Consider the following 17,431-nt stretch of genomic DNA (forward strand, 5'->3'; position numbering starts at 1 on the left):
ATTAGATTATTTAAAAAAATAATATTAACATAAAATCAGAAATATAAATCAAATTATAATAAAAACAAAATATGTATAGAAAAAAAACAAAATTTTTAAATAATCACTAAATTACTACATATAATAATAACTAATGATAAATTCAAGTATAATTATTATATATTGATAGATAATATACCGGTATAGTCACGCTATTATACCCTATGATTACACTATACTATTTAGTTTTCAATATAATAGTATAATCATAGGGTATTATAGCGTCACTACTCTGTGGACTGGCATCCAAATCGTGATGACTGTCCAAAACAATATCATAGTTGTGTGTCGACTGTAGAAATCGGACTAAAACAAGAAACAGGTCGGCAATGGCCAGCCTATCGCCCAGACATTTACGACGTCCCACACCAAACGGTATGAATGCTGGCGAACGGGTAGTCATATAATGGCCGTTACTGTCTAGGAAACGGTTGGGTAGAAATTGGTCACCATTTGTCCAGTACTTGTTGTTGTTGTTGTTGTTGTTGTTGTTACTAGTGTTTCGCAATACAATTCCCTGATAGACGAGCACTGGTAGTCCTTTAGGTATTGTATAGTCACCTAAAAAAAAACAAACAAAATTTATTAATTATAGATTATATAAAAAATTATTTCCAAAAATATATAATAAATTACTGTATAATACTTTTAAGGAAATTATTTTTTTGGTCTAATTATTATCTAAAATTTATAGTTAATTAAAAACTATTTTAAAAAAATATAGAATAGATTATTAGTAAAATTAAAACAATAAGAAATAAAATAGTTATGAGTGTATATATACAGTATATAAACTTATATATATAATATATATTTGTATTTTATAAATAATATATATATATACTGTATATAAGTATATACTATATATAATATATATTTGTATTTTATAAAAATATCAATATTATTAGTATTACTTTTTATACTAAATACAAAATAAACAACAATAAAATCGTTTACCTATTTTACTGGTGACGACAGCCCTATGAGACAAACCTAATGGCAGGACATTCCTGAATCTCATAGTTTCGGCTATAAATGCCATCACATAATGACACTGTTGTCTGTCCTCATGTCTGGGTAATCGTTCACCAATTTGACTATCAATTTCCTGTCGTAGTCTATTTTGCTCCGTTGGATAATAGGCTAACAACAGGACTAACCACAGGAAAGTATGATAGGATGTTTCAATACCGGCAAAAAACATATCGAAAACTGTATAACCAAGTCGTTCATCAGTCAGATAGGGTGCCGACTCCCGGCCCTCTCTCAGGGCATCATATTTGGCTGTAATCAGTGCATCGCAAATATCGCGTTCAATACCTGGTGTATAATCGGTGTAATGTTTTTGAAATTTTCGGACAATCAATTGTCTTAACTCATCAAACTCGCGGCTAACCTTCCCGACCATTTTATAGTCTAACCATTGAACTAGTTTAGAGTATTGCCATAACAGGAACCGGGATCCCGACTCTATCAATAGGTCTCGCAATACATATTTGATTTTAATAAATTCCGGATCATCGATAGTATAACTAATAACAATTCAATTATAAATATTAATAAATTTATATTACTGTATAATTATTTACTTTTCATTTAGTGCACTGTTGGCCAAAATATTTAGAAATGTTAGATATATATAATCGGATGGATTAATAGGTGTGTCCGGACCCTCCCTTTCCAACATTGTTTGAACTGTTTTGTCCATACAGTCGACGGCAACGGTTACTAGACGTTCATTATTTGAATATTTCCTATTAAAATAAAACAAAACAATTTTTTTTGAGTCAAAAAATTGTTTTAATTTATTATATTTATTTGAAAAAAATAAAATAAAAACACGTGTACATGGCTGCCGCATGCGCCACCCGTCTACGTGCTTCCCAATTGGGACCGTAATCAGTCATAGCTACTCCATTGGCTAATAAGGTTCCTTAAATAATAATAATAATTATTATTATATATTTTTTTATTTTAATTACATACACACACCCAAAAAAATATTAATAGTATATTAGTTATTAATTTAACAATTATTAATTAATTGTGTTTTTTTCTCGTTATATTTAACACAATATTTTTTGAACAAAAAAATTGTGTTAAATACTTGTGTTTTAACCAATAATATATATATATATACTAATATAATTAAAGTTTAGGTAAATAAAATTGTATATATTAAATATTTGTAGTTAAATTATTTTTTTTGTTATTTAATATAAAAATAAAACACAATAAAACAAAATAAAATACAACAATAAAAAAACATGTATATAATGTAATTGAAAGCTAATATATATAAGAGGACATGGCTTTTAAAAATAATTTGTATTTTTTTATTAAAAAAATAAAAACTTTATAATTACCAAAATGAGAATCGGGTCGTCCGGCAAAATTATTTTTGCTAAACGCCTGTCTGGCAATGTCTGCATCGGTAACAATAACTTGAGGTGTACTACCTATGTATACAGTAAATATTGGTCCATATTTTTCAGCCAACTGTCTAATAATGTCGTCCCAATGAGGTTTGGATCTAAATGCTTATAATAATAATATTAATAAATATTATATAATACTTTATATTTCATATAAAATCAATTGATTACTTACTTAACATATTGCCAACCAATGGCAATGGAAATGGACCGGGAGGTAGACTCAAGTATCGGTAATAAAATTTAACGACACTGTAGACAACATAACCGATTAGTAATGTTATTACTGTTGTCCATATATCCGATATAATCCACAAATATAATTGTGTTAATAAAAACATTTATTTTATTTTTTTTTGTCAAATTTAAAAAAAATAATAACTAATTAACAATTTTTTTTGCTAAACAGTATATAAATTAAAACTTTTAATGTATGTATAATAATATTATTTATTTTCACTCTATTATGTGTGACTTTGAATAAATGTTTTTAGTAATAATAATAATTAATTTTTTTGTTAAATTTTTGTTTTTATTTTGTAAAATATAATTTTTTTTTAAATAAAATATAAATAAAAAATTACAATTAATAGCTTTGTTATTAATAAAATCAAAAAACAAACTGATGATAACATTGAAAATAAAATAAAAAAACTATTATTTATACAATTAAATAAAAATGTGAGAAAATACCAACTTTTAGTTATTTTTGTTTGTGAAAAAAATTAACATTTGTTGACATTATTTGATTTGAAACTAAATAAACATTTATTTTGATTTGATTTATGTTTTTTTCAATAAACAAACAAACAAATAAATTAATTGATAAAATTTAACTCTTTTTTTAATTATTATTATTATTATTACTACTACTATATAATTTATATACAATATTAATAATATAGTAATAGAAAAAAGGGTTAAGTTTTATCAATAAAGTTATTTGTTTGTTGAAAAAAAACATTTATAGTATAATTAAAAGTGGAATTTTTTTTATAAAGTTTACAAATAATTTTTTTATAGATTATAATTAATGTAAACATACTGTATGGATGCAAATAATTTAATAGCTATTTAATCTAAATAATAATAAATTATTGATATTATTATTATTTAAAAAAACAAACAAAACTACTGGTTCACAAATATGGGTGCGATTTAACATTTTGAATCCACATAAGCAAGTGTTGTTGTATTAGGTATTATCTATCGGGTGATGGCATTGATCCAATATTTTTGCAGTAATGTCGCAATATATATATATATATATATATATATATATATATATTGTATATACACTTTATTTGGCGTAGGCCTCCCCGAGGACAGGGCCTTAACAAATAGATAGATAATTAAATAAAATACTAACTAATATTTTTTTTTAAAAAACTATGTATTTAATCCATACCTGTAGACATCATGGATGTAAAATATTACAGGTATTTAGGGGACAGTCGTGTTGTTATTGGACAAAAAAATCTTATGTAGACTTTCCCCAAATTAGGTTCGGGTAGTTAGTTATCTACAGTTCAAAAGTTGAACAAATACTTGAATATATAATCATTGATTTATCTAATTGTTGTTGTTTTATATATAAAAAAAATATGTTTGTATAAAAATTTATATAATAAATATTTACAGCATAATAGTTTAATTATTAATTAATTAGTCGATTAATTATTATAGATTAACTATATTTAATTGTAATTTAAAATAAAATAAATAATTAGTTTAATATTATTATTATTAATATAATATAAATACATTACAGATATGTATGTAAAATACTAGTAAAAAGTTTAGATAACTATAGAAAATGAACTTAAATTTTGGGTTTATTTTCTATGTCTAGACCTGTGTTTGTATCATACGATATGATAATACATGTAATCTAAACATAAAAATTTAAAGTTTTAATAAATTCAATACTTTTTTAATATAGTTTAAAACAATCATTTTGTTTGTTTGAAATTATAATTTAATGAAATCAAATATCATGTTTATTATGAATTAACTGAAATTAATTAATCAAATAAAACTAAAAGTTATTTTGTTTGTTTTTTTTGTATAAACAATATTTATTTGTTGTTATTACAAGTTTTTTACAACACTGTTATTATCTGTAAGTTTTTAAACAAAAATATTACTCATATTTAAAATTTTTTTTATTAATTATATAAAATAAATACATTTTTACTAAATAGTTTATTAATATATATTATAATATTATTTATTAGGTATCAAAAAATATTTATTAATATATTTATTTTAAAAAATAAAATAATTATTATATAAATTTTATAAAATTATGAAACTAAATAAAAATCTAAAACATTTACACTTAACTAAAGTTTTGTATTGTATTTAATATAATCAGCTAGTTCACTTAGATTATTATTATTATTATTATTATTATTATTATTATTATTATTATTATTATTATTATTAGATAGTTTATCAATGTACATTAAATTGTTTTCACTATCAATTTTATTAGCCTGGACATTTTTTATACCATTAGATGATAGTACATAATTACTAGGTTGATGTTTTGTAGTAGTAGTAGTAGGACTGGTAGCCATCGATTTAAATACCAGTCCAATAATACTGGCAATCGGACACTCGACTACTACATAGAAAATATAGGCCAGTATTATATCGTACAATAGGTCGACAATTAAATGTTCAAACTATTTCCAAAAATAAATAAATAATATTTTTAAAAAATTGTTAATTAATTTACATTTTTATAATTAATTTATATTATATTATAAATAATAAAACAAACAAACCATATATTTATCGGTCATTTCATAGGTATACTGATTGGTAAATATACGGTGCATAACAACCATATAGTGTAATATATAGATACCAAATGATAGTCGGGCCAGGGGTCGAAATATTGGCCATGTCAATATTGTATTCAATATACCTAGATCATATTATTTATATATGAATTTTTTATTATTATAACTATTGTTGATGGGTAACATACCTGCCCTCCCGGTGCACAGTGCATAATAGATCCAGGCTATGCCCAAACAAAATACTAACTTTCCCAGTGAATGCCACAATAATATACTAGCTAACGGTGCCGATTGATCTAGGCGCCAAAATGTATTATGATAGAAATAAACACTGGTACATACAGGTATGGTGATTAGCCATATTAGCACAGTTATCCTATTAGTGGGTTTCAAATAACTACTGGTACCGCTGGGCTTATATAGACAGAAACCGGTACCGATGCCTATGAAAAATGCTGTCACATAGTTGTTTGGTGTAAAGTGATACCAGGTATAGGAACGGGATACACTGAACAGTACAGTTTCCAGATCCCATAGTTGTAGGTATGGTTTCAAGTGGAACAGTATGTAGGGTGCTATGCTGGCCATAGTGCCGCAAATAACGGCTGCTACAGTGGCCAGCGAGCCGTACATACGATTGCGATAGTATATGATAACAAATACAGGTGCAACTATGGTTAGTTGTAGTAGTGATGATAGAAACCATGTTGGTGGATTGCACTGTTAGGTATAAATTTATTTATATATATATGGTTTATAAGTTATATACCCATACCTTTGAATTGGCTAATGTTAGCTGATCTTTGTGGTCATCCCTAAAATTATGTACAAATAGTAACATTTTCAATAAATTTACGGGGTTTTGACAGCCAGTGGTTACCCAGCCGATACCCGACTGCCAAATAGGTCCCGAACCGGTCAACGGGAACAGGTAGATGAATAACAGTGAGCCCAATATTAGGACAGCAAAGCGTAGCCAACGTTGAATAATGAACGACACGTACGAAAATTGGCCGTTAGTTTTGTCTAACTTTCGCAATAAGCCATAGGATAGTAATAATCCGCTAATTAATTATAAATTAAAATATTTTTTTTATTAAAAAATTAGTAATAGTTACTAATAATTAAGTTATTTTGATATAATTACTTTTTTTAATTAAATGCAGTATTTAATTAAATATATTTTTTTTACAAAAAAAAACTTTTACTATTATTAAATTTATTAACTACTAAATAGTTATTAGTTCTTTAAATTGTTATTTTTGTTATTGTTGGGTATAATTATATATAATGTTTGATAAACTTTTATTTTGTTAGTTATAATACAATAATACTAATAATAATTAATTTTTTTAATTAGTTTTAAATATTTTTGATACTAACCTTAAAGTGAAAAATGCGTCAATGATTAGTGGATTTCTAACAAAAACATATTCATTATCTGAATAGACTTTGAATACAACATCACTGAACAGTTTTTTTAGGCCAACCGCGCCCAGGGATGTGGTGTACGTGAATGCGTGTCCCGCGTGTACATTGAATATCAATAGCAGTCTAATGGTATCCAATGCAACAAATTTGTTGCCATTATTATTGTTATTAAACAATGAACTGGTATTTCGGATCAATGAAAAACTGGTTAACAATATGTCGTTATCAGAGATAACGGGTGTAGTAGTAGTAGTAGTAGTAGTTGTATTAACACGTAATATCAGCCACTCGTAGCACGTGCTAAAAGCTATCAATATTGCCAATATTGTCAAAATTGATCTGGGTTAATTATAAAAAAAATTAAATTATTAAAAAAAATTATAGATAAACAAAATTAATTAGCTATCTATAAGCTTACTTATTATTATATAATTATTAATTTAATATTTAAAAATTATTAAGCTAGCTTATTTTTTCTAATTAATATAAAATTATTTAAAATACTATATAAATACAGGTATAATATATTATATTAATAATATTGAATTATTTGCATTATATAATTTAATAAATTTAATTAAAAATATATATAATGTATAATATATATATATATATATATATATTTAAAAAAAAACTAACAAAAAATTTACATTTGATAACTTACATTGATAAAATTTGATAGTTATCCAGTTTAGTTTCATCAGCTAGTTGTTGACAATCGGGACCCAATTCTATGGGAATACGTGTTACGGGAAATAATACTATTGTGTAATCAAATAAACAATATATATATATATTTAGATATAAAAATAATTATACAAACAATAAAAAAAACTATACATTTATTTAGGAAACTTTCAAACTCCCGGGCCGTACACTGGGACGGTATGCATATACCCAGTCTAAATATAGTACCGTTGGCCAGATTCAGGGTTTCGACAAAATTACGTACAGTTGCCAATCGATTGAGTCCGTAGTGTGTAAACAAACTGGTGTATAGATTGGTATCGATTGAGCCGTCAATAGTATTATTGACCACTACTTGCGAGGCCGACGGCGTTGTCAACGAGTCCACTGTCGGATACGGTAGTATAGCTTTGGCCAGACAGTACTGGCCAGTGATTGGGGGTTTCTGGCTGTCCGTCGGACTGGCAATGGACAGACATTCACGGTATTCGCCAAAGTTTGACTGTAAGCCCTCAGCAAACCCAGACACCAGTGGCCGACCCATTGAATCGATAACTAAATGAAAAAAACAAATGAAAAAAATACTATTTATTTATTTTATATAAATATAAATAATTTTATTTAATTTTTTTTAATTTTATCAAAAAATATTATTATTATCGATATTTATGCAAAAATAAAATAATATAAATTACAAACGCTTGTGCTTTTAAGCTCAATAAATCTATATTATTGAGACATATTAAACTTGGTAAGTTTTATGTATAATTAAAATATTACAGTTTTAAAAACTAATTATTTAACATAAATATATATTTAGAGTAATATTTAAAACTATAATAATTTAATTGTGCATTATATTTAAAATATTTAATATATGCCTAACTATAAGTATAACTTAAGTAAGTAGTAATAATTAATTAAATTTTACTTAAATTAAAAATTTAAAAATAAATGATATTAATTATAGTTTTTATTTAGTGATTATGTTAACTATAATTTTTGTTTTGTTTAAAATCTAAACAAAATACAATTAATTAAATTACTTAATAATATTTATCATAATATCATAATAATCATATAGTTTACTGTATTAAATTTATTTATTTGTAAAATCATAATTAATTTTTATATAAATTTATTAGTTTTATTGTTTGAAAAAAATATTTAAATTTTTCAAAATGTTTTTCTATATATTTTATTTAAAAAATTATTGTAAATAATTAAATTTTTATTTATTTTTAAATTACTATTTTTATTTTAGTTTAAAATTTAATCAGTAATATATAAAAGTAAATAAACTGTGCTAACATTATATAAATTTTAAAAAATATTATTAATTAACATAAACTTTAATCTAAATTATAATTAGTAAACAATAAAATAATATAATATACAGTATTATTGTAAATAATTGTAAATATTATTGTAAATAATACTGTATTAATTAAAAATATAATTATTTTAATAATTAAAAAAATAGTTTTGAATAAAATGTTAGCTAAATATAAATTATTATCAATAATAATAATAATTATTATTTTTAATATTTTGTGAATTGTGATGTAAATTCAAAAATTATATTTTCCCCAACATTGTTATAATCTAGTAATTTATCGCTAGTCATAAAAATATATTTAAAAAAATATATATTAAACTACTGTATATCTATAATGTGTGTTAACTATGCATTTACTGTATATTTAAGTGTGTAAAATATTTATTATTATTAATACTTTTATATCACATAAATACTATAATATTTGATAGAAAATACATTTGCTTTTAATGTGTATCACTTTATATTCAATATATAAAGTTGTATATAATTTAGTATCAATATTACAATCATATATATATTTGAAGAAAAAACACTTTTTTAAGTTTCTGATTAATGTAATGATGTTAACCTTGAATTTAGAAATTAATTATAAATTTTTTTTACTTAATTCTCTCTCTCTCTCTCTCTCTCTCTCTCTCTCTCTCTCTCTCTCTCTCTCTCTACTAAATACTTTTTAATATATATATATCTTTTTTAATAAATTGGAAAATCTATATATAAAATATAACTATTATTATTATATTTACCAAAATTAGTAAATGGAAAATTTGTAATAAAAATAAAAATACTAGAATAATAAAAATAATTTTACTATTATATCATTAGCAAATAGTTTAGTATAAATATTATTTAAAATACTAAAAAATAAAAAACAAAGTTACTAATAATAATAAATATTAGCATATTCAAAAACATTAATAAAAATAATTTTTTTATTAATTAATTATAGTGCCTAAATTAATTATTAAATAATTTATCACTTATTTGATATTTATCTCATATAATATTAATATTAAACTAAAGTATAATTAGTATTTTGAATTAATTGATATTATACTATATATATTATTATTATTATTTATATTTTAAAATATTTTACAATATATAACAAAAATATTTTTTTTATATCTAAAACTAATTTATATTATAAAATTTATTATAATAACTAATAATAATAATAAATAGATAATAAATTTTTACTACTGTATGAAAAAAATATTATTAAATAGTATCTCATATTAATATATGAGGAGTAAATTAATGTGAATTAATTAATACTATCATAAAAAATATTAGTATTTTTTTAGTAAACATTATTTAACTAATTAATTAGTAATAAAATTAATTAATTAATTAATAATTACATTTAAGTGCCCATATCTCTCCATTAGCCATAGCTATTACCATACGGGTCAGTGCAGACATACAGTCGCCTCCTAAACCCAAATCCAATTCACTGAAAAACTCCAGAGCTTTATACCGTTCCCGGCTATTGTCCGGCGGCTTCAACAGGAACTGTAGATTTTCTTTGACTGTCCTCAACGTCCTCAGTGTATCGTTAATATGTTCAACTTGTTTGACAATTGTCTCACTTTTGCCTTCATTGTACAGTACTTTCCATTTGTCTAAAAAACTTTTGGCACAATCCTTAGCATCACATTCTCCTCCATCATCCTCTTCCTCGCCATCCCTGTCCTCCAGTTCATCATAATCTCCATAATCATCATCACTATTACTAGTATTATTAGGAGCAGTAGTATTATAATCATTATTATTATTAGTATTAATAGTCTCATCAACTATTTTATCATCACTAGTGCTATAATCACTGGTATCGGTATTATTATTATTATCATAATTACTGTTTGTGTCCTCATTTTCATCAATGACATCATCTATTGGTTTATTAGTTTCAGTAGTAGTAGCAGCACTGGTAGCTTGTATTACAATTAAATATAATAATAATACTAATGCAGCCAAAAATATATAATTAATATTAGTTAACTTAATATTGATAGACATTTTGCTTAACAAATCAAACTACTCATTAAAAGTTAATGGTTGTTATTAATACTGTATAAACTATTTGTATTATTATTATTATTAGTATTATAATTAATACTGGAAATTGATATTGAAATTTTGGTTAACACACATATAAACTGATGATTTAATATATATGTGTCAGTGAGAGAGTGATTGAAAGTGTGTGTGAGAGTGAGTGAGTGAGTGAGTGAGAGAGAGAGAGAGAGAGAGGACAGGTATGTATAATGTTATTACACACTCATACACACTGGCACTGGAAAACCAGTGAAAGTTAGGGGAAATTATCGCCAATAATGTGTATGTATATATATATATATATATATATATATATCTGTGTGTGTGTGTGTGTGTGTGTGTGTGTGTGTGTGTGTGTGTGTGTGTGTGCTCTTTAATATTGTATGATAGGAACGGGATGTCAATACATAAAAAATTACTATTTGATTTTTATACAAAAAAAATCATTTATCAAACATGTATTTAATATTATGTATATATTTCATTGCCATTTAGTTTGAAACATAAATAGTACATCAAATTTTGTGCAAATTTTTTTTTGTTTTTGATTTTATTATTATTATTATATTTTTTAAATAATTTTTTTTTGATGTGATGATGAATATATGTAATTAAAAAACATATTTTTTGCAGTTATTTTTTTGTAAAAAATTGGCATAAATTGAATTTATCAATCAAAATGATTATTTATTAATGACATGTATTTTTATATTTTTTTAAAAAATTGTTAATTTATAATATTTTATCAAAATTATTTGATGATTTATTTTAATTTATTAGTTTTTTTAAAATATTTTTTTTTAGTTTAATAATCTTGCATAATCTTGCATTTAAGTAACTATAATTATTATAAAATACATGTTATAAAATATTTACTATTTAATAAAAATAAATAATAAAAATAAATAAATATACTAGTTAAATATAAAATAATAAAAATTTAATAATTTAAAACATTTATTTAAATTTATAAAACTTTTATTTGATAAACACAATTGATTTATCAAAAAATAAATATTTAATGTATTTAACAATTTATATATTTTTTATAAAAACTGTCTCATTTTGATTATATATTATTTTACTATGTTTACTATTGTTAAAATTTTTAGATTAATTATTATTTGATTTTAATTATTTTTTAGTGTACTTATTAAAAACTAACTTTTATTATAATTATTATTATTGTTATAATAGTATAATATGAAAGCATTTAAGTTTATTTTTTGTTAATTCAATAAATTATACATTTCTTAATAGATATAATATACATTGTCATTATTTTTTGAATTAATTAACTAAAAATTTTGTTTATTTAATAATATGCTAATTAGTATTAACACAACAATATTAATATATACAGTATATTGAGTCATATGATTACTATGTATTTATAAAAAAAAGTATTGTAATTATTAATTAAAAAATTGTATGATATATCTAATACCTATAAAAAATAGTAATTAATTATCTTATAACTTAACAATTGATGTGTTTAAAAAAAAATAATTATTTTGATGTAATTGTTGTTTAATGACTAATTATTATTTACATTACAGTATAAATAGTGGTAAACATTTAATAGTTTTTTTAAAAAAATAATTATTAGTGATAATAATAAAAATAATAATAAGTATTATTATTAAATTTATATTAATTTTTTTTAAATACTAAGATTAAATGTAAGTATTGTTTTATTATTTTTTTTTGCTGTAAAATATATTGTTATTTTAAAACTTATATTTAATATTTTTTTTTAATTATTATTATTATTATTATTTAATAGATGAAGTATTTACTGTTAGCACTGGCCGTCCTATTGGCAGTCCTTGCCATTGGTGTCGACATCAACAGCAACTATATTATGGGACAGTCGACTAATGGTACCGACAGTGATAATAATAGTACCGTAACTCCAGGCAATAGTACTGACGGTAGTTATGGCTGTCCTGGCGATCAACGGCCGTGTATACAACACTGTGATGAACAAGGGGTATATAATTAGCATAAAAAATAAATATTAATTAATTAATTAAAAAAAAATATTTAATAAATTAATATAAGTATTATAAAAATATTTTTTTAAATTTAAATTATCATTTTTTAGGATTATGCATTTTGTGAGGGTAAAAAGTGTGTATGTAAATGAGCTTGGTGGTGGTTATCCTACAAATATAATAAAGCATCTATGGCTATCCCTATAGTATTTATTTAGTAAATTAAAATTTAGTAATTATAAATTTAAATAGTTATAATTTTATGATTTTTATTTATTTGTTTATTTATTAATTATATATTATTTTTTAAAAAAATATTAATTTAATCAAACAATCATGATATTAATTGTATTTGTCAAAAAAAAAAAATTACTGATTATATAGTAGATTAATAAATATTATTTAATAAAAGAAATTTTATTTTCAAAAATATTTTTTTTCAATTTAAAGATACAATAATATAATTATTGTCTACTTTATAACAGTAATCATTGATTACACTATAATTATAACTAAATTAAATGTTTTGACTATTATTTTTTATTTAATATAAAATAATAATATGAAATAAAAATCAATGTTATTTTCTATACACATGTTGTGTAAAAAATTTATGTATTATTTGTTTTTAATAAAAATTATTTTTATTTTCTTTAATAAATAAGTTATCAAATTAAAACTTTTAATTACTCATTATTAGCTTTAAATGTTTATTTTAAAAAATAATAAATATAATCATAATACTAATTATTATGACATAGCTAAAAAAAACCTTATAGACATTATACAACTGTATTAAAATCAAAAAACTATAAAAACTTAAATAAAATAATTTTATTATTAATTTAAATTAACAATATTGTAAACAGTGTTTTGTTAATTAATGTTAATTAAAAAAAATTAATTATTAATTAAAATAAAGTAGTGTAAGTAAAAAATTATCATGTTAAATTATTACAACAAAATTAATTGATTAATTAATTGTTTTATTAATTTTATTTTTATTTTAAATAGATTTATTCATTAGACTCGAACAGTTATGAAACTATTAGTTGTAATACTAATATGTGTACTACTGGTGCTTATTATTGACATCAACTACTCAATGGGACAGTCAGTCGGTCCACATGGTTGTCCCGGTACCACCATAGAGTGTGCCGATTATTGTGTTGACACACTAGTATGTATACAAATAATAATAATAATTATTATTATTGATTTTAGTTAAATAGTTTTTAAAAAAAATTAAAATACAATTTTAATAAATTAATTAATTTTGTTTTTTTTAATTATAGAAAAAACGCAATGGCTTTTGCAATAGTGATGGTAATTGTTTTTGTGGTAGTTATAAAAAGAAAATATTAATTAAATAATAATAATAATTATTATTAATAACTAAAATATAATAGATTGATATTATTATTATTATTATTGAAGAATCAATAAAAATTTAGTATTTTGAAAAATCTATTTATTTTAGTTTATTTTAATTTAGAACTAGAAATTATCATAGATAATAAATTAAAAGTCAAAGTTATTATTTTAAATATTATAAATTTATATCTATTGGTTTTATTATATTAATAATATTAAATATTTAATTTTGTTAGCAACTAGAAATAATATATATATATATATATATATATTTATATATTATTGTTTAATTAAAAAATTAATATAAATATAATTGTTTTTCCGTGTACTACTACTACTAATAATAACTACTACATTGTATTATTGTATAATTATTAAATATTTTAATTTATTTTAAAAAGAAAATTAAATATTTTAAATAATTTGTTTTTTTTCAATAAATAAAATTATTATTTAAATTTAGAGATTTATAAAAAAATATAAATAATTATGAAATTAATAACTAAATAGCTATTATGCTGTCCTACTGGTCCTTACTATCGGTTGATTCAATAAATAACTTTTTTTTTTGGTGATTACACGGCTGTCCCGTTAGAAATAGTTTAGATTGTTTTAACCATTATGTTCAACAATAATGTATGTCAACAACAACAACAACAACAAATAATTATTAACTTAAAAAATTTATCTAGTTTATTTTTAAAAAATAAATAATAGTTTTTATTATTATTATTAAATAGGGAAGCCGGGAATCACACTATAGTAATATCACTAAAAAAATTATTAAAAAAATATATACTAATAGTATATTTTGATAATATCAATCATATAAATAAAATTAATTTTAACAATATATATATATATTACTATATTTGTGTTATTATATATTTAATGTATTTAATCTCGTTTATTTAAATTTTATTACTAGTTTATTAGGGCATTCAATGTATTACACTATGTATACCAGTTTTTTTTGTTAATGAATGAGTTGCCAAAATAAAAGATATTATTATTAATATTATTGTAATAATGATTTAACATTTTTTAGATTCATTAACAAAATATGTCTTATTTTATTAGATTATTTGTAATTTAATATAATCTAATTTTTTTGTTATTTTATTATTGATAATAGATTGATATTAATTAGTGATATTAAATAAGTAACTTAAAAATTAAAAAATTAACTACTGTTAATTAATATATCTGTACTGTAAAATACAATAATATAGCTAATAATTTATTTATACTAAAAAAATTATATATTATTAAAATATGAAGAAAATTTTCAATAAAATTTTATACAAAAATATTGTTATAATTGTTTTATTTATTATAATATTGTTTACTTTATATGTTTGGCACAATAATCTACTGGACAGACAAATCCATAGGATTCACAACTATGTCTACTATACCGACAACAATGCGGACAAAATAAGTAGTAATAGTAGTAGTGATGACATCAATTTGGTACCCGATATTGTACACTATATATTGTTTGACATAACTGAACTCAGTTTCATACACTACCTGTCCGTATTGTCAGTGTTGCGCAATCACAAACCACGCCATATATACATACACTGCAACTGTTATAAACTAACTGGTCTATACTGGCAGCGAGTAAGCCGAGTGGCCGACAAACTAAATACCGTAATCAGTGTTAAATATAGACCCTTACCGTTAGAAATATTTGGACAACCGTTTTATAAGCCAAATCATAAATTTCATGCATCCGATGTGACCCGTATACAGGTATAAAAATTTAAATATTTAAAAAAAAATATTTAAATAAGTTTTTACAATTAATTAATTAACTAACTAATATTAGCTAATATTAACTATTAATAATATAGAGTATATTTATTATAAATACCACTACAAATACACACACAATTAGTGTTAAAAAATTAGTTCAATTTGCTTTCAATTAATTGATTAAATGTAATTTTATAAACCATAATATATTAATATAATTTACAGTATATTTAGTATTAGTTTATAAGTACACACACACACACACACACAAACACAAACACCTTATTGCACACCAATACTTAATTCTGGTATAAACCTAAACTAAACTACAGGTGCTCATCGAAAATGGTGGTATATATTTGGATCGTGATGTCTATGTTGTTCGTTCAATGCACGGGTTGTTGCGTACGGATAAAGTAATTTTCGACTACGAATACAATGGCAGACAACTGGGCGGACAGACACTGATCGCCCCACGAAATGCCCGGTTTCTACAGCTATGGCTCGAATCGTATCGGTTTTATTATGGCGAGTGTTGGCTCTGTAATGTTGAAGAAATATCGACAATATTGACCTGGGCCCGACCCGATCTGGTACAGCCAATCGAACCGCGCGGCCAATTCGGGTGCGATATTTATCGGGAGTGTTCCCGTCTCTATCTAAGCTATAGTCCTGATTGGCGTCAAACACACTATACAACACATTTATGGCTAAGAGCTAACAACTATACCTCTGGGCTTATCTGTTTGGCTAAAAATAGACCCGATTTGCTCAAACAGTTTATCGATGAAACCTATTTACGCCAATTGGACACCACTTTCGGTGAGATGGCCCGCGAGGTACTTGATTTTGAGCTAATGTTTCGTTAAAAAAAATATTATTACCGGTAATAGTAGAAAATGTATTAAATTTAACAATAACTTACAATTGGATTTATGTAACTTAAAAGTAATGTAAATTATATTTTGTATTTAAGTTGAAAAATAATAATAATTTATTTTTTTTAAAAAAATATTGTATTATTTTATATAATAATAATATAGAAATGTAATAAATAAAATGTTTGAATGTCTAGAAAATGATTGTTTGAAATGGCGACCACTTTTATCTTACAAATAATACTGTATTGTATATGAAATATATTAACATATAATAAATGATAATCAACTATAAAAATTATCAAAACTATTTTCAAGTTTAATTCATATAAATTAATTAAATATAAACTTACTTTTAAACAAATTATTTTTATACAAAAAAAGTACTTAAATTTAGTAAAAAACCATATATAAAATATTAATCATATAAAGAAAACTGATTTTTACAATATATATATATAAATTAATATACATTTGTTGTTATTTAATGTAAAATTATTTAATCTATTTTAATATGATATAATTTTTATTACTAGTTTATTATTAGGGCATTCAATATATACCAATTTGTTGTTGTTGTTGTTGTTAATAAATGAGTTGCAAATAAAATAAGACA

General features: G+C 22.5%; 2 protein-coding genes and 1 long non-coding RNA gene across 3 annotated transcripts; 1 reads left to right on the forward strand and 2 right to left on the reverse strand.

The window, feature by feature from the left end:
- Nucleotides 1-217: 217 nt before the first annotated feature.
- LOC128954413 (cytochrome P450 1A1-like) lies at nucleotides 218-2,842 on the reverse strand. The gene is made up of 6 exons (XM_054299992.1): nucleotides 2,650-2,842; nucleotides 2,406-2,579; nucleotides 1,888-1,972; nucleotides 1,629-1,793; nucleotides 997-1,571; nucleotides 218-600 (listed from the first exon to the last, which is right to left on the reverse strand). The coding sequence occupies exons 1-6, from the start codon at nucleotides 2,813-2,815 to the stop codon at nucleotides 218-220; spliced, it is 1,548 nt and encodes a 515-aa protein (XP_054155967.1). The 5' UTR covers nucleotides 2,816-2,842.
- A 1,734-nt stretch (nucleotides 2,843-4,576) lies between these two features.
- Nucleotides 4,577-10,792, reverse strand: LOC128954414 (nose resistant to fluoxetine protein 6-like). The gene is made up of 10 exons (XM_054299993.1): nucleotides 10,789-10,792; nucleotides 10,109-10,681; nucleotides 7,556-7,957; nucleotides 7,380-7,476; nucleotides 6,668-7,054; nucleotides 6,060-6,348; nucleotides 5,473-6,004; nucleotides 5,267-5,409; nucleotides 4,973-5,164; nucleotides 4,577-4,594 (listed from the first exon to the last, which is right to left on the reverse strand). Exons 1-10 carry the CDS (start codon nucleotides 10,790-10,792, stop codon nucleotides 4,577-4,579), a joined length of 2,637 nt encoding a protein of 878 aa, XP_054155968.1.
- A 2,858-nt stretch (nucleotides 10,793-13,650) lies between these two features.
- On the forward strand, nucleotides 13,651-14,182 carry LOC128954502 (uncharacterized). Its single transcript, XR_008484487.1, has 3 exons — nucleotides 13,651-13,728; nucleotides 13,817-13,982; nucleotides 14,098-14,182. It is a non-coding gene; the product is annotated as an uncharacterized LOC128954502 (long non-coding RNA).
- Nucleotides 14,183-17,431: the final 3,249 nt, after the last annotated feature.

Source organism: Oppia nitens, unplaced genomic scaffold, assembly GCF_028296485.1.
Source record: "Oppia nitens isolate AA-2021 unplaced genomic scaffold, nextdenovo-longstitch-racon4-pilon3 scaffold27_pilon_pilon_pilon, whole genome shotgun sequence".
Lineage (NCBI taxonomy): Eukaryota > Metazoa > Arthropoda > Arachnida > Sarcoptiformes > Oppiidae > Oppia > Oppia nitens.